At 32.5% G+C, this 16,852-nt stretch overlaps 4 protein-coding genes across 5 annotated transcripts; 2 read left to right on the top strand and 2 right to left on the bottom strand.

Annotated features, from left to right (window-relative positions):
* Nucleotides 1–865: 865 nt before the first annotated feature.
* On the bottom strand, nt 866–3,302 carry LOC112490549 (uncharacterized). Its single transcript, XM_025070473.3, has 4 exons — nt 3,047–3,302; nt 2,804–2,946; nt 2,425–2,522; nt 866–1,097 (listed from the first exon to the last, which is right to left on the bottom strand). Exons 1-4 carry the CDS (start codon nt 3,216–3,218, stop codon nt 866–868), a joined length of 645 nt encoding a protein of 214 aa, XP_024926241.3. The 5' UTR covers nt 3,219–3,302.
* A 2,243-nt stretch (nt 3,303–5,545) lies between these two features.
* On the top strand, nt 5,546–8,184 carry LOC107410441 (elongation factor 1-beta). Its single transcript, XM_016017871.4, has 6 exons — nt 5,546–5,738; nt 5,851–5,967; nt 6,136–6,205; nt 6,782–6,899; nt 7,090–7,203; nt 7,841–8,184. Exons 1-6 carry the CDS (start codon nt 5,653–5,655, stop codon nt 8,002–8,004), a joined length of 669 nt encoding a protein of 222 aa, XP_015873357.1. The 5' UTR covers nt 5,546–5,652; the 3' UTR covers nt 8,005–8,184.
* An 838-nt stretch (nt 8,185–9,022) lies between these two features.
* On the top strand, nt 9,023–11,812 carry LOC107410461 (E3 ubiquitin-protein ligase RZF1). Of its 2 annotated transcripts, none has more exons than XM_016017894.4 (2): nt 9,023–9,178; nt 10,438–11,812. In XM_016017894.4, the coding sequence occupies exon 2, from the start codon at nt 10,480–10,482 to the stop codon at nt 11,491–11,493; it is 1,014 nt and encodes a 337-aa protein (XP_015873380.1). In that variant the 5' UTR covers nt 9,023–9,178; nt 10,438–10,479; the 3' UTR covers nt 11,494–11,812. The 2 variants fall into 2 exon arrangements, with proteins under 2 accessions (XP_015873380.1, XP_015873381.1); XM_016017895.4 differs by having other exon boundaries at nt 9,112–9,267.
* Nucleotides 11,813–12,539: 727 nt separating this feature from the next.
* LOC107410448 (uncharacterized) lies at nt 12,540–16,791 on the bottom strand. The gene is given in 15 exon segments (XM_048467905.2): nt 12,540–12,953; nt 13,104–13,232; nt 13,351–13,435; nt 13,531–13,681; nt 13,801–13,853; nt 13,924–14,025; nt 14,245–14,314; nt 14,437–14,493; nt 14,640–14,698; nt 14,701–14,740; nt 15,233–15,282; nt 15,463–15,537; nt 15,807–15,899; nt 16,196–16,236; nt 16,364–16,791. Coding segments are annotated over 15 exon segments (1,482 nt in total). The 5' UTR covers nt 16,659–16,791; the 3' UTR covers nt 12,540–12,771.
* Nucleotides 16,792–16,852: the final 61 nt, after the last annotated feature.

Here is a 16,852-nt window from a genome sequence, read left to right as displayed (position 1 = left end):
AAGCACCAAAGAGCATGTAGATGTTAAAGTCGATGGCTTATTATAAGAATAATGATAAAGATATCAAATACCAACTAATTGATAACTAATCTACCAATATGTTTATCAAAATAATAATTATATCATTATATTATTAGCCCTTTTGAGAGATGTATTAAAAAATGTTACACTTATTTTTTTAAATAGTTCGCTTTGCTGTTAGATAGTATAGCTCACCAAAATATTAAAAACCATCTTAAAACAAAATATGGTATTTAAAAAAAAAAAAAGCAAAAAACATATATGAATCAATATTATATGATTTTTAAATTGGTTCATTAAATCATTGAAAATGCTTTTAGTCAAACATCCTTTTTCTGTTGTAGTATGTACATACATTTGAAATAAGAAAATCAATAACATGGATATAGAAAGAAAATTATGTTAGAATGTAAAAACAATTCCAGAAAAACTTATGACTAAAATGGAACTAATGGCAATTAATATTCGAGAAGTTGAGAAAATCGTAAAAAAGTAATTCTACACAACATGGATATAATTCTTTAAAAAAAAAAAAAAAAAAAAAAAACAAACAAACAAACAAACGTGAATGAATAGAAGAAAATGTCGACCCTTAAGGATCGTGCGGATCCTTAAGAAAGAGATAGTTTGATGGTAAAATCTGTATTGAATTTCTAACAATTGTTTTTACAAATTTCCAAATATATATTGGAAAGAACATTTACAGTTATATATAGGTCTATGTACACATGCTTGTCCACATTATGTGGATTTTACAAGTAATATACAAATTGAGTTTGTAGTATTCTATGTATACTAGTTGGTTAATTCTTAGTCATTCCATCTTTATCAAAAAAACAAAATGTTAATTCTTACTCATAGGGAAGAGTTCAATGCTAAAAAGATCATCTTCATCTGGGGATCCTGGTATCATTTCATTATATGATAGCCTAATACTTTGCTGACTCCATTTCTGCGTGGAGAATTTGTCAATTTCTACTGATCTTCTTAATTGTTCAATGATGTTATTCTTCTTTATCATTGATATTCCACACGGAAGGTTATCAAGCATGTAGTTCTTATCTCTCTTCATTTTCCTGTTCCAAACATGAGAATTTCTCATAACCAATTTCTTGAGATCTTAAGATTATATATATATATATATATATATATCAATTACTTTCAAAATTTTAATAAAACAATTTTTAAGATATACACTGTTTTGATACGGTTCCAGGAATAAGATCCATAAATAAATAAATATATATAATTATCTTATTTTTAACGATATACTTTTTATTATTTGTATAAAGAAGGAAAATTTAAATCAATCCTCAATAAATATTGTTTTTTTTTTTTTTGGTAAATACCTCAATAAATATTGTTAAAAAAAATTATTTATATATATTTAAATATATAATAATAATAAAATAAAATATTAAAGCATTAATGTCGACGTCATGATCATATCTACATGGTGATCTGGAAAATTGAATTCGAATTAAGAAAAGGGAACAGAGTCTCAGCGTGTTGTGATTATCCAATCATAATACGACACATGTCCTTTAAACAGAGAAAAACTTAAAAATCAGAAGCATTGGTAGATTAAGAAGAAACAGAGGAGGAAGAAAAACAGGGAATCTTTGTCAATTGAAAAAACTTTCCGTTTATTATTTGAAACTAATTAGCTAGGAATGCTTAAGAAAATTCTTATATTTTTTGCAATATTAAAATTTGTTATAGATTAAGATCTAACTTCGTTAATATTTTATTTTTCACAACTCCGGAGTCTAAGAGGGATGTATTCAATTTAGAGTTTGATGGATTTAAAATGAATTATAGACTTTAAAGGATTTGATGAATTGTTATGGAATTCTACAGACTCCATAAAGATTTTGTAAGAATCCAATGAAATCTTTGGATTTAAAGGTGGATTTCATATTGACAATTTTCTTCACAATTTCCCTGTTAAAATCTTTTTAAATCCATTAAAATTCATCATTTTTTAAAGTCTTTTAAAATCAATGACTTTTTGAATACCACCAGATTTTAAAAGAATTCTATAAAGTCCTAATTGAATACATCTAGATTTTAATAGACTTTTATAAAATCCATCAAAATCTGAATTGAATATCATTAGATTTGTATGGACTCCTTTAAAATCTAAATCGAATACCTCAAAACTTTAAAAGACTTTTAAAATCTTTCAAATTCTAAATTGAATACATCCCCTAAGTTTATTATGGTTTTGATCCAAAAACTCTTACTTTGTATTCCACGGCCTGAGACTTGCAATTAATTTTCATAGATATTTATATAAAGAGCACCATATAAACATTCACATCATACTTATCAAAAATATATTTTCTATATATATATATATATATATTTGACATCATGGTCGTGTTTTTATCTGCCACAGACCTGTCAAGAATCACCATTGTTGCCTTTAAATTTTTGGCTGCTTCTGTAGCTACCACCTTAAGCGAAGGTCCTTTGGCCAACCTCATACGAATTTTTACCTGAAATTGTAATAAAACTAAACGATTAAATTAATTGTTCATTGCTTAAAGAATAAAATTTGAAGTTAGTTAATTGGATCTAGTACTGCTTTTTCTTGGGTTGTTGGCCGGATATTTAAAAAAAAAAGGAAAAAAAGAAAAGAAAAAGAAAAAAAGAATGATACTAATTCAATTTTTAATTCGGTAATTTTTTTTTAAAAAAAACAGGATAGAATTGGATTAATTGAATTATAATGATAAAATAAATAACTTTAATTTACTCTGATTTCTTGCCTTCTAACCTTTCGTTCTCGGTACAGCTTAGAAATATGAATAAGCTCGGCATGGTTTTTATACTCTTTCTTAATCCTTGTTACTTCTGCACGGATGATTTTCTGATTGGCTCCAAAAATAGAATTGGAATCAATTTTGCTTTTATATCCCACTGCGATATGCACAGGAATATTGCAATAAAAACATATAAAATTTAATTTAGGAGATAAAGGAAAATATAAAAAGTGTGTAAATTAGATTAATATACGCACAAGGGGTGTTAACCTCGTGAAGAAGAACAAGGAGGATAGGCTTATCACCACGGTTAAGCGGCAAACCATCCAATGCCCACCTCATAAAATGTAAAGTGGTTGCATTAATTTCTCTTGAAGCATCCTGGATAACCACCACCACCTTTTCCGCTTCCATGGAAGAAATTCTCATTTCTGATCTCTCTGAATTGCGCCTCCTAATTACTAGAGAAAATTCTACATATACAAAACTAAAATGAGTTATAAATTTAATATGGATAGGGAGCTCAAAAAACCTGAATGAACTTCAAATTAATTTACCTCAGCTTATGGGTTATATATAATATGAAGAAAATGAGAAAAATAATAGGTGGTGATGATGGAAGAACAACATTTTAATTTTAAAACAGATCAGAGGGCATATTCGAATATCTAAAGGAAGTCTTAGGAATAGATTGAAGGTTTAGAATGTCCTGTCCAAACTCTTTTTCTTGTTATTGTAACTTGTCGGTATACATGGACAAGATAGAGTTTTGATTATTTTGATAAAAGCAGAGTTTTGATTTCAGAAAGGTTAAAATTGCTGAGTATTTTTATGATTATGGATTTGGTCAATTTTGAGGAGTCAATGTTTGGTCCTATGATCAATATATAAAACGATTTTAATTTTTCAAGTTAATTTGTCTTTCTGAAAAAAAGCTAGTTTACTAAGACAGAGGAAAGTTTACTATAAAAAGAAACTAGTTTACCATAAATAATTGACAAAATGCCAACTCCAATATGTTGGATATATCCATGCTGGAAAACAGAGGAAAGTTTCCAAGTCAAATTAATCTCATCATCCAAAATGAAAGCCCCAATATTATTGCAATGGGCAATTAAGTAGTTTTTTTTATTATTATTATTACTTTTTTCATTTAGTGGTAATTCAAAAAAGGGAGGAAAAAGAAACAAATTAGTTCAGTCAGATAACTATGATATTACACCTTGTAATTCCATTTTTTGTATAAATAAAAAAAAAAAACACAAATGTAATTAAAAAAAAAGAAAAAAAGAATAACAATATAGACATCCGGTAAAGTGTAGGTAGTAACCAAGTTGGTCCATTCTGTATGCAGGTTCGAAATGAATACAATGATAAAGAGTAACTGGCTTAATATATGGGCCCCTTTATTTGCTTCTCTAGGTGCAAAAAGTACATTACAAATTACTATTAGAAGCTAATACATGCTTAATTTTTTCCAACAAAAACACTCTATTTGCTTCTCCAGGAGCAAAAAGTACAATGAAAATTACTATTAGAAGCTAACACACGCTTAATTTCTTCCACCAAGAAAATTTCACACCCAAACAAGAACAAGGATCATGTATAAGGAGGATTGTCTACCGATTCCAGTGTGAAGCCAAACAAGGCTTCTCTTATAGCTGGCATTTTTTTTCCCATCCTTATCTACGCATTTTTACTCTCAACCGTGAATGGCCAATTCAATAGATGACATCAAACACTTCATAGCAAAAAAATTAATATATAATAAAGTTCAAATAATATATGTGTAAATATGTATTTTCAGTGTTAATAGACAAGTATAAACAAGAATAGAGAAAAAACAAGTAAAGGAGCTCCAGGTTTTTAAATATGATGGTTAATTATTAATTGGTGTTATGATAATTTTTGGCCCAATAACCACTATGGTTTAGCTTATTCTATTTTTTTTTTTTTTTAAATTGAAATGTAAAAGAAGAAATAATAATATTAAGAAAAAGAGAGGCATATCATGCATGGTTGAATAAACGTATTTAAGAACCAAAGTTATTTTTCAAATATGTATGTGGAATAATGTCCCTAGATAATTTAATTAATCTTTTTGTTGGTTTATTATTTATTAAAAATGGGGAAATTTTTGCTTAGAAAATTGTAAATAGTTGCAGAAGATGAACATCGATGTACATGTTAATTATTGATAATATATATATATATATATATATATTTTTAAAAAAAAAAAAAACATGATCAAACGCTAAAACTAAAAAACTCGTGTAGCACATAGTTTGCTCATCATTAAGGTTCTTATCTGTACTTTTATCCATTAAAGACTTGACTAAATGATAGAATATTTACTACCCTTTCCGTTTAAACAGCATCCCATAATAACTACAATGTCTATTTTCCAAAACATATATATAAGATATATTATTATATAAAATAGAAACAATAATAACTAAATACTTATTTTTATATATAAAAACAAAAGTAGATCTTTTCATAAATTTATTTGATCAAGGAAGTAATTATTCTTCAAATTTATGATTTTCAGTATGCGGCCCCCCCCCCCCAAAAAAAAAAGAAAAAAGAAAAAAGGAAGGAGAAGATAAATTTTCAACCAAAAGGGGCTAAAAGATAATATTACAATTTAAGAGGGAGAAATATAGCAAAAAGAAAGAATATCCAAAAGATTCCTATTCCATCATCAACAAAGCTAGGGTTTGCGAGTATTAGATACAAACCATATAAATACTCAAATTCTGATAGACGGAAACTTCCTCTTTTCCGCCTGGTCCTTTGTAATTTGGTAAAGCACTCCGCCTCACTCACTCACTCCCTCACAGTCTCCTCTACTCCTTCTCCAATGGCTGTCACCTTCTCAGATCTCCACACTGAAGCTGGCCTCAAATCTCTCGACGATTTCCTTTCTTCCAAAACTTACATTTCTGGGTCTCTATTTTCTACCTCAATATATTTATTTCTTACAATTTTATTGTTGTTTTGAATAACAAGGATTTGGGTTGCTTGATTTATAAATTTTTTTTATATTTGGGTGGTTCAGAGATCAATTGACCAAGGATGATATAAAGGTCTACGCAGCGGTTTTGGCCAAGCCTGGGGATTCATATCCCAATGCAAGCAGATGGTACGACAGCGTTTCTGCCAGTCTCGCCCCAAGGTTCGTTTTCTGAATAAATTTGTGTTTGGGTTTTTGTTTCACTGTGAATTTGAACGAAACCCATCTTTCAAGATCCAATTTTTACAAACTTGGGACTTAGGATTTCTGCCTTTAGTTAGTAAGTTAGTTTATTTACTTGAATTTTGGGTTTTTCATTTGTTGGAGTAGATTCCCTGGAAAAGCTGTTGGTGTGAGTGTATGCGGCAAAGGTGCCCCTGTAGAAGCTGCTCCTGCTAAGGTAAGAAAAGGAAATTCCTTTTTTTAGTTTGTTTAGCTGATTTGCTTCCTTAGTAATAATTGATTCAACGTTTGCATGTATGGATTAATGGGTTTCATTCAACTGTATGGCTTCTTTACAAAGTTTACTTTCTTCCCCCCCTTCTGTGCGAGTTTTCTTTCAATCAAATGTATGATGGTGCTGTAATTAGAATAATGGTTTAGTTATCTGGGTATTGTACAATTTTGAATTAAATGTAATAACTAGATATAGGTGTCGACAGTTTGAATTTTTTTGTTTTTGTTTTTTTTTTCACATGTAATACTTCTAGACTTGAATCTTTTGACCGCTCGCTAAGAATGGGTATAATATAAGGGGGTAACTTGTTTCCCCAACCGACTAAATTCCTACATCAAATGCTGGACACAATTTTTAGTGCTGATGCTAACTTTATCATTTATTAGATTGTTGGTGGTTCCGTATGTTGATTTTAAACTAATCGTTGTCTTGTGTTTCTAAAGAACTTGTGTCGTTGTAAGGATTGCTATTTCCCGGTTGCTTCGACTTATAATTTACTTTTGTATTTCAACTTTCCAGGCTCCTGCTGCTGACGATGATGATGACCTAGATCTCTTTGGTGATGAGACAGAGGACGACAAGAAAGCAGCCGAGGAGAGGGAGGCAGCTAAAAAGGCCTCCGGCAAGAAGAAAGAGAGTAAGCTAGATTTCCTTCTATATTGATTTGCATGAATGAATTAGAATGGAAATACCCCAATTAATGAAAATGTTCCTTCCCTTCTGAATTTGGTATTTTAAATGGACTTGCCATGGAAACTGTATAAAGTTGTACGTCTTGTAAGGAAAGCTTTATCTTCAATCTTTTGACATTCAGTCACTTCTTGTAGGTGGAAAATCTTCTGTTCTTTTAGATGTGAAGCCTTGGGATGATGAGACAGACATGAAAAAACTGGAAGAGGCTGTTCGAGGTGTTGAAATGCCTGGTCTCTTTTGGGGTGCATGTACGGTTTGGCTAACTCCTCTTTCTTATTGACTGAGCATGCTTCATTTAATGCAAAGAAATCACAAGAATTACAGCGAAAAATATACATATATATATATATATTTTGACACTCTGGTATTGTTCTATGAGTGTTGAGTCTAAAAAAAAAAATAATATTTTGACTCTCTGGTATTGTTCTATGAGTGTTGAGTCTAACTCGTATTTTAGTTATAATATTCTTCTCTGATTTGATAGTGCTTGTATGTTTTTTCAATTCTGTTGCTCATTCTTGAATGTTGGTCCTTTAATTTCTTTTCATACTCTTTTTCTCAAATAATGTGGCATATCCTACTTATTTTTTTATGCACATTGACAACTCATCACTTTCATTGGTCTCCTCTTACCTAATCCTGATCAATTTTTCCTAATCCTGGTCAATTTTCTTTTATCAACTATGGGATTCGAAATTTGACGCAAGCGATGAATAAGCTCTGTTCTACTTTTAAATTTCCTTTGGTTCCTAATTTTCTATTATTAGTTACCCATTTAAATTTCCCTTCATTTTTCGCGTTTCAAAGTTCATACATCAGCATAAACTTGAATTTACAGTTTGGTTTCAAAGTATAGCTAACGCACTGTATATTAAATTGTGACAGCGAAATTGGTTCCAGTTGGTTATGGGATCAAGAAGTTGCAAATAATGCTTACCATTGTTGATGACCTTGTATCCGTGGATACCCTTATCGAGGAGCATCTTACAGTAGAGCCTATCAACGAGTTTGTCCAAAGCTGTGACATTGTTGCCTTCAACAAAATCTAAGTACCTTTTTGTTTGCGTCAGATTTCAAGTGTCCTTACGCTATCATATGAGCTGTGTTTTTTTTTTTTTTTTTAATTGCCACTGTTGTTTACAATGGATGATGAGAGAGGAAAAAAGCTGAACATAATTTTCTACTAAATAGTGTTTTTAATAGATGTGATTCTAGGCTTTTTGGATTAATTACCATTCTCTTCTGTCTCTGTTAACATTTATGGTGGAGTATGGACTTGTTTATTTTTTTATTCTCACTTTGAAAGTGTCAATCTGACCGCAAAGAGACGTAATATGTTTGTGGAGAGAATATATAAATGAATAATAAAATGTTTCTAAAGACAATTTCAAATCTACTTTAACAAAAAAACTAACAATAATAAATAAATTTGCTCTTCGAAACTTTCTAGATTATTCGTCTATCCTCTAGTAATTTTTAGTTGTGGCACCGAAGTGTCAAATCAAACAATTTCCAGGGGCATAAATGGTTTTTCGTCCTTTTTGTAACCAGTTGTGATTTTTTGACTTCTAATTAAGGTGTTGAAATGTCGAAATCGTTTATTTATTTATTTATTTATTTTGGTAAAAGAAATCGTTTATTGTTTTATGACATCAATTGACCCAAAAATAATGAACATACCAATGCTTTTTTTATTTTGTAAATTTTTTAAAGTGATTTGAAACTTAATTAATCTTAAATATTAGTAAATATTGTTGGCTAAAAAGAGAAGTGTAAACTGTTGGTTTTAAAAGTAAATAATTAAAATGAAATTCTCAATATGAAACTTATAAAACACTAGAAGAAGGAAAGAAAGCAAATTATATTATTTTCTTAATAAAATCTTAATTTATTTTAAAGGATTTTAGCCAAAAAAAAAAAAAAAGGCATGGATGAGTTTTAATATGAGAACTATGATTAATATAAATTCGGTAATAAATATTAAATAAAATTTATAATATGGTCATTTAGATAAATGGATTATAGACAGAATTTGGGTGTCTGAAGGGGAATTGAGAGACTGCATAAGGAGAAAATGGTAAAACCACCAGCAAGTCTCTTTCTGTCTGACCTTTTCTCTCACTCAAATCTTTGGCGTCTATCCCGATAAGTGACGACCTGCAACCCCGAGTCGTCTTCTTTCTCTTTGATAGTCTTGGACTCTGAGTCTCTCTCTCTCTCTCTGTATGTCCCTCCTCTCCAATCTTAGCTCTTTTGCTTTCCATAATAAATTCTCTCTGTGCTTCTTCTTCTTCTTCTTCATATTTGTTACGGTAATTTTATCGCTCATCAATTATTTCGATTTTGAAATCATCTGAATCTGAATTCATGCCCTGTCAATTTTTTTTTTTTTTCCTTTGTTCTTTTTTCAATTATCTGATCTTTGATTTTTTATTTTTTTTCGTTTGAATGGTTTCTTTTTTCCTTTTATTTCCGATTGATTAATTCACATAAAAAATAGGGTTTTTTTTTTTTTTTTTTGTTTTTTTACTGTTCTGCGAAAATCAGTAAGGTCGAATTTATGGGTTTTGGAATGAATTAGGCGTATCGTAATACCCATATTTTAATAAAATTGCCCACATTGTTTTATCACTTTAATTTTTTTCGTTGATGAATTATATTGTTTCAGCTCACTTGTTTGCCTCTACTTTTGTTGTCTGCATTTTTTTTTGGTTGCCGACACTTGAAATTTTTTGTACCCCATGAAGATAATGTTCTGATATTTTGTTTCAATGGATTTATATCATAAACTGTAGGTCTTTTTGTCTTGTGATGATCTAGATGCATTATTTTATAGGTACCCAATGAAGAATATTTCTGATTTTACGTTTCAATATATTTACATCATATAATTATGGTACATATATCATAAACTGTAGCTATTTTGGTCTTTAGTGATTTCTTGCTCTGTTGGTGATTCAAGTGCGATCTTCACTGTTAGTGTAAGATCCTACATGGTTGTATATGCATCAGGAGTCTTATTTTTGCATTATTTTCATTATAATTGCCTTGTTATTCTTAAGCTTCAATGCTAAGTTTGTTATCTTGGTTGGTTAGACGCCAAGATCCTTATTTTCAGTGCCTTGGATTTTAACTGAATTGCAATTCAGGAAAATTTTCCTGCTCCTTTATTTCTTTCCATTGTGTCCATCAAGTGGACTGGATTATTTTCAGTGCTATGGTGGTTATTGCTCTTAGATATGAGAAATCCTTCTTATGTCAGCTGGTTGATTACATTATTTTATATTTGAGAGTATGGTGCTGATTTCTTTTAGTTGGTAGCTGATTTGAAATGATGATCCAGATTTGCATCGCTTCATCTTTGGTTAATATAGTAATATACACATTGTTTTGGTTTCATTTCCACACTGCAGTCTGGTTTTGGTTGTCCTCTAAAATTACTTTCACTTTACAACTTTTTTATTGATTTATACTTATTTTAGGTAGAAAAAAAGCAATTTGGTTTCAAGAGTTGGTAGTTAAGGATGTCAAGTGTTGCAGCAACACACTGGTGTCACCAATGCAGGCAGCCTTTCTGGCTTCAGGAGGGGGATATCTGTTGCCCTGATTGTGGTGGAGGATTTGTAGAAGAACTCAGTGAGATGCATGGTCTCCCGCAAGCCTTCATGCCAGATTCAGGAGACTTTCCCCATCAAAATCCTGATTTTTTGGAAATGTTATATGCTCTGATGGGCCGAGGTGATCCTCTTATTGATGCTTTTGTGAGACAAAGAATGGCTGCAAGAAATCCTAACTTTGATGTTCGAGGGAGATCTAGCCTTGTATCTCAGCGGAGTTCTGGGGTTCCAAACCCCGTTCCGTTTTTGATATTCCATGGTCAACTTCCGGGTTTGGCCTTCTCTAATGGAATTCCAGGAAGTGGACATAGGCGAGTTGATATTGGTGACTACTTTATGGGCCCAGGATTGGAAGAGCTGATTGAACAGCTTACCATGAATGATCGACGGGGTCCTCCTCCCGCATCTCGTACCTCTATTGATGCTATGCCTACTATAAGGATTACACGTAATCATCTTCTCACTGAATTGCACTGTCCTGTGTGCAAGGATAAATTTGAGTTGGGGTCTGAAGCTAGGGAGATGCCGTGTAACCATATCTATCACTCTGATTGCATCGTTCCTTGGTTGGTTCAGCACAATTCATGCCCTGTATGCCGTGTGGAGTTACCTTCTCGTGGTACTGCTAGTGCTAGTGCTCGTAGCAACCGAAATTTGGGTGGAGAGAACAATAGCAGTGACAATGGTAGCTCTAGTAGTAGGGAGACCAGTCGCCAGAATAATGGAAGGAGAAGTCCTTTTTCATATTTGTGGCCGTTCCGCTCATCAAATTCAAACAGTCGTCAATATGGGGAAGCAAACAGTCATCAGTATGGTGAAACAAATAATCGTCAGTATGGTGAAACTGGAGGAAGTAGCTCATCAGCTACCCATGAACCGAATCACGAGATGGGTTACTCTGGTTGGCCCTTTGATTACTGAGGATTAAAAGTTGCCTTTCCTGATGGTGAGTGAAAAATGGCATATTGGTTAATAACGCTAGCCAAGTTTGGTGTGCGAATGGCTTTAGGGATGGTACATTGAAGGTATAGGTACTTGGTCTACACTGTGTTGTAAATATATGCTAGGTGGATTTTTCTTTTTAACTTTTTTGCAATTTTTCTTTTTCTTTTTGTTTTTGCGTTTCTTTTTTCTGCTGGTGGTATGCTAGGTGGATTTGAAACTGGAGGGTTCAATTTGTTAAGGAAAAGTTCTTATTGTATGAGCAAATGGGAATTTATGCATGTAATCTTGTTTTCTAGAGCTTAGCCAAACCAAATGCATTTCGTTTTCTTCCCGTATGCCAACAAACATGTTGGAAAATGATTCTCTTACTGATAAATGGTCTTATCCCTCTCAAGTGATGGCTGTTTTCATTTATTTGTGCGGTTGGATTTATTGTTTTGGGAAATGGGGATGAAAAGAAAATAAGCGTTTTTTCCTTCTTGACGTTGGTATTATAAAAATTAAAGCACACCTGCAGATTTTTATGCTCCTACTTAAAGCTCCAGATCGAAAATCAAGCCTGCTAATCACTTCTTCCATGCTAAACACTTATTATTTGCACATTTTTGTGCTCCTACTTAAAAGAGCAAAAATAAAGTTTTACAAATTTTTTGTAAAACCTGTTTGGGTGTCATTAACTTTTACCAACTATTACGACGTGGCATTATTTAGTATCCAAAATTTTGTATAATTAATTCGATACTTGTAGTAATCGTGAGTAATACACTTATATCATATATATATATAGGTATATGTATATCTTTATTTATATTGCCAGGAAAGATAATAATATGTGTATTTTGCTGTTCTTACATTTTATTTGCATTAATTGAATTTTTGTTAGCCTTTTCCGATTGAGTTAACAAATTCTGAATCTTTTTATCTCAAAAGAAATAATTTATCGTCTAGTACGTAGACGATTGGATATCTCTTAAATCGATCTATTTAATCCTATTGACCATATTTAAAAGGGGAAAAAAATGGAAATGAAACCTGTAACTTTTACCAAGCTCTTGAAAATTCAACTATTCAGTACATAAATATGTGGATTTCGTCATGGATTTTCTGTATTCTCAATTGTCAGGCAATGCAATTCAAGAGTCAGAATTTTCTTAGAAGCAATGGATGATTGAATTTTTATATCTTTAGAGAAGCTGTTTTCAGACCTCTATAACTTTAAACCAAACCTAGTCATTCCATTTCTTGGAATGGTACTTATGAATGCCCAAACTTGCCTAGTAATTCGGAGAAAATGACAAATCCTGAACCTCCGATAATAAGTGAAAGTGTGACTCTTCCTCCGGGAACCAACTGGGGTAATTTCAGAGATGGAGATGGAGATGAGTATCTATCGGACCATGACATTGCAGCCGGAAGAATTCCAAACAGCAACAATACTAACAAAAATGGTAAAACAAGGTCCAGACTAACTGTATCAGTTTCAAATTGATCAAGAAAATTGAAGAACATAGAAAAGTAAACATATAGTAACGATAAAATTTTATTAATATAAGTTTTTTAAATATACAAAAGAATAATGTTTTTACCTCCGTAGGTTCCAGCAAAGTCCAGTGCTTTGAAAAATATTTCAGGGTCTAGAAGTGAAAGTGCCAATGGTGGAAACAAAGTTAGAAGGTATGGCAGAGGTGTTCTGTCACCAGATGGTAGTTTTAGCACTGAGACATAACACCAAACAACATAAGTAACTTAATGAACTTGTAGAACAAGAAAAGGAAATGAACATAGATCAAACATGGATTATTCATAATGGTGAAAGTGAAGTGGAACACTTACAATCAGCAAGAAAGTCTGAAAGACCCAATACAAATCCAATGTATGATGTTGCAATTGCAAGAAGCGAGAACACCTCAACTATAGGCTGCAGAAAATTTTTAACAAGAAAAATAAGAAAATTTTGTTCTTTAGAACCCTATGCTTTTATTCTTTAGTGTAAAGAAGCACGAGTGAACTTACTCCTACAGCTCCATTTGAAGATCTCAGTTGTTCTAATGGATCTATAATCTTATCAGAGGCCATTTCAAGATTTGTGATGGTTCCAAGAATAACAGCATTCCATACAAGAAATAAAACAAGTGGTATAGCTGTGCCTAGAACAATTGCAGTCCTGCATAGAAATATGGTAAGATTTCTAAGTTGGCTTGCATTGTTAACTTATACGAAGATAATAGAGCTAATCACTTTCTATGCCTTTTTTTTCAGTCAATAGTGCAATGATATTTTTACCTTATTTTTGACAGGTTTCCTTCAAGATTCGTACAAAGAACGGGCACTACATTCTGGAAAAACACAGACAAAATTTCACAAACTTATTCGATACTGGACAGCTGCAAGTTTGGTGAGTTTTACCTGGTAGACAAATGAAAGCACAATTATGGGTATGCTCATAGGAGCAGCTTGAAAGTTGGCTTTTAGAAGTGCTTCCCAATGCAGATCACCACTTGCAACTGCCTAATGAAAAGAACTTAATGTATGCTAGTCATAAGATGCACAAGACTAAATCCACTGCTGAATAACTCCATGTGTATGCCGACATATTTAAACAGAAAAGCTTAACAAGTCATTACTATAAACAGAAGATATTTATCAGACATGGATTGAAATATGCAATTTGAATTCCACAGAAAATGATATTTTAAATAATGTAGTTTGTGAAGAGGGATACTTTACCACAAGAGCTGCAAAAGAAACAATAATTCCCAGTACTAGAGCCCCATTAAATGCACCAAGTAAGCGCTGGCTAGAATTGAAAATAAGTTCAGTCATTACACAGGCAGGTATTACTTTCTTTCTTTTTTCCTTGAAAAAGAGCTACGTTTTTCATTTTACAAAAGAGAATGGTTAGATGAAAGAAAAGCAAACCTCCCAAAGTAGCATATGCCTCCCAAAACCAATGAAAACAAGGTCGCACTTTCCCATCTGCAACCATAATGCTGCCGTCAACACCTAACAAACACAAAAGATACACTTGAACTAACATAAAACTACTCGCAAGGCTAGAAATGGAAAGCACAAATTTGATACAACAATTTAAGCATTCAGGAAAAGTGTTTCATGGTATTTACAGTGGAATGCCGAGAAAATTTGTCAAAATATCTGAAGAACGAGATATTTGTCAAAATATTTGGCAACAAGGAGTGCATAGTGTATAAAAATGTATGACCAACTGCAAGATAAAGAAGATTGTTATGAGATATTGACAAAATAGGGTGCATAAATATTGTACTAAGCTATAATAATTAAAATTTGGATTTGAAGCAGTGAATTCAAGAGTAACAGGGTTTGAAAGGAAATACAGGTAAAACGAAAAATTTGGGGGAAAATATTATATGTGAAAATTTGGCTAGGAAACTATATAAAAACTATGCATGTGTTTGTATGCTAGGTGTCTTCTCTTATGGAGGACTTATAATTCAATTAAGTTGTTTTCTTCTATGTGTCTGTGATGGCCTGTATACTTTGTGACACACTTTCTTATGAATGTTTCAACATACTTCAATCTGTAAAATGGATTTTACCAGCCTTTATACAACATACTTAGCTGTATTATCAGGAAACTATATCAGCATTTGTTTAGTCATTTCAGTAATATGCATCTTGTATTTTGATATTTAGTGATAAAAATGCATCAAAGTTTGTTGTATAATATAAAGCCTACCAAGCAATTTGAACTCCAACTGTCCCCAAAGTCCTCATGGCCATCGATACCTGAAATCAGTCACAAAGAAAATGAGGTATGTTTAGCTTTAGGTAGACGCGTAAAGAACAACAACTTCAAGGGCAATCTTTTTGGAGTCACCATGTATCTTTTTCTTCTTGAAGAAGATAACAAATTTATCTCCACGGATTAATTTCAAGAATTCAACAAAAAAAGGATGAAGAAATTACCAACGAAACACCACCAGAACCAAGTTCGCACATAGTGTTTACATTTACTTCAGCAACTAGCAGCCCCGTTGCAACCTGCAATATGTAGGGTTACATTAAAGTTCCTTCTTTCATATGCTCAAATTTACAAACACTTAACAAAGGGTTACATTAAAGTTCCCTCTTTCATATGCTCAAATTTACAAACACTTAACAAACAAATGCATGCTGGAAACACGAACATACATTTCCATCATTAAAGATTTACAAAGGCAAAGTTGAGCTCATGATCAATTTCCATTTAAAGTCATCCATCCTTAGTGAGAGCTTAGAGAGTGAGAGAGATAAAGAGCAACTGTAATTACCATGAAAACCCAAGACAGGATACAAATAACTGCAGAAGCTAGAAATCCAGATTCTTGAGTAACAGCCGGTATTGCAAGGATTCCAGCACCTACCTGTACCAAATCTAATACCAAGTGGCTAAAACAATGTATATATATATATTACACCCAATTCATACATTAGCCACAGAGAGCAACTGAAATTCATATCAGACTAATCTAAAACATCTACTATTTTTTCAATTCTACTCTTCTACCTGTCCTTCAGATATGTACCATTTTTAAGCAATCAATCTCCAAGTGTCCTTCAAATATTACCTTTTTATATATCTAAATTCAGAGTAAAAAAATGATAGAATTCTATATTGATGGGAATTGGTTGTTGTGGTCAATGTAAGTAGGTTGCATACCGTTGTTCCAGCTACAAGGAATATTGCACTCGATAAACTTCCTGTCAAACACATCATAACATAACGTGTATGTAAGAAAAATCACAAAAATAAAAGCTTCAGAATCTCCTCCCCTTGCCATAATCGCCACAAATGTATATGTTGAGAGAAAAAGGGGAAGATAAAAACCGGGTTCTCTTTTCAATGTGGCTTGGTTGAGGTTGGAAAAGAGTCTCTCGAATTCAAATTCAGAATCATCGGATTGAAGTTGCCTCCTTGAGAAGCATTTGAAGTGGTTTCTTGGAGCAGGAACCACAGGATCATAGGAAGAGGATCGGTGTGTGAAGGTCCACTTTAGGAGTGCATGGTTGTTATGGTACTTGGGAAAATCCAGACACTTTAGGAGCTGTTTTCTGGAAGAAGATGAAGATGGAGTAACAGGAAGTGGAATATGGAAGCAAGTAGGTGAAGACAAAAATGCCATGTCTTTTCTTGAGTGTGTTGAGTTTGTCCCTCAGTCTTCTTTATGTGTTTCAGCTGGGAGAGAGACTTGCTCACAGAAACAGAGAGCGAGAGAGAGAGAGAGAGACAGACAGACAGAGAGCGTGTCCACAGCATAACCGAAGCTTTTAACTGATACCTACCCAAGACCATCTCCAGATAACGTGGGCCCTCCCT

Source organism: Ziziphus jujuba, chromosome 10 (genome assembly GCF_031755915.1).
Source record: "Ziziphus jujuba cultivar Dongzao chromosome 10, ASM3175591v1".
Lineage (NCBI taxonomy): Eukaryota > Viridiplantae > Streptophyta > Magnoliopsida > Rosales > Rhamnaceae > Ziziphus > Ziziphus jujuba.
This window is presented reverse-complemented; position numbering and strand designations above follow the sequence as displayed.

What these genes read in the sequence shown, in the direction of transcription:
- LOC112490549 (XM_025070473.3), bottom strand. Translation starts at nt 3,218, where the DNA reads ATGAGAATTTCTTCCATGGAAGCGGAAAAGGTGGTGGTGGTTATCCAG. An exon ending in TCACGAGGTTAACACCCCTT is followed by an intron (nt 2,947 to 3,046) that starts GTGCGTATATTA and finishes TGCATATCGCAG; the next exon opens with TGGGATATAAAAGCAAAATT. An exon ending in ACAATGGTGATTCTTGACAG is followed by an intron (nt 1,098 to 2,424) that starts GTCTGTGGCAGA and finishes TGTTTGGAACAG; the next exon opens with GAAAATGAAGAGAGATAAGA.
- LOC107410441 (XM_016017871.4), top strand. Translation starts at nt 5,653, where the DNA reads ATGGCTGTCACCTTCTCAGATCTCCACACTGAAGCTGGCCTCAAATCT. An exon ending in TCTGCCAGTCTCGCCCCAAG is followed by an intron (nt 5,968 to 6,135) that starts GTTCGTTTTCTG and finishes TTGTTGGAGTAG; the next exon opens with ATTCCCTGGAAAAGCTGTTG. An exon ending in CTCCGGCAAGAAGAAAGAGA is followed by an intron (nt 6,900 to 7,089) that starts GTAAGCTAGATT and finishes CACTTCTTGTAG; the next exon opens with GTGGAAAATCTTCTGTTCTT.
- LOC107410461 (XM_016017894.4), top strand. Translation starts at nt 10,480, where the DNA reads ATGTCAAGTGTTGCAGCAACACACTGGTGTCACCAATGCAGGCAGCCT.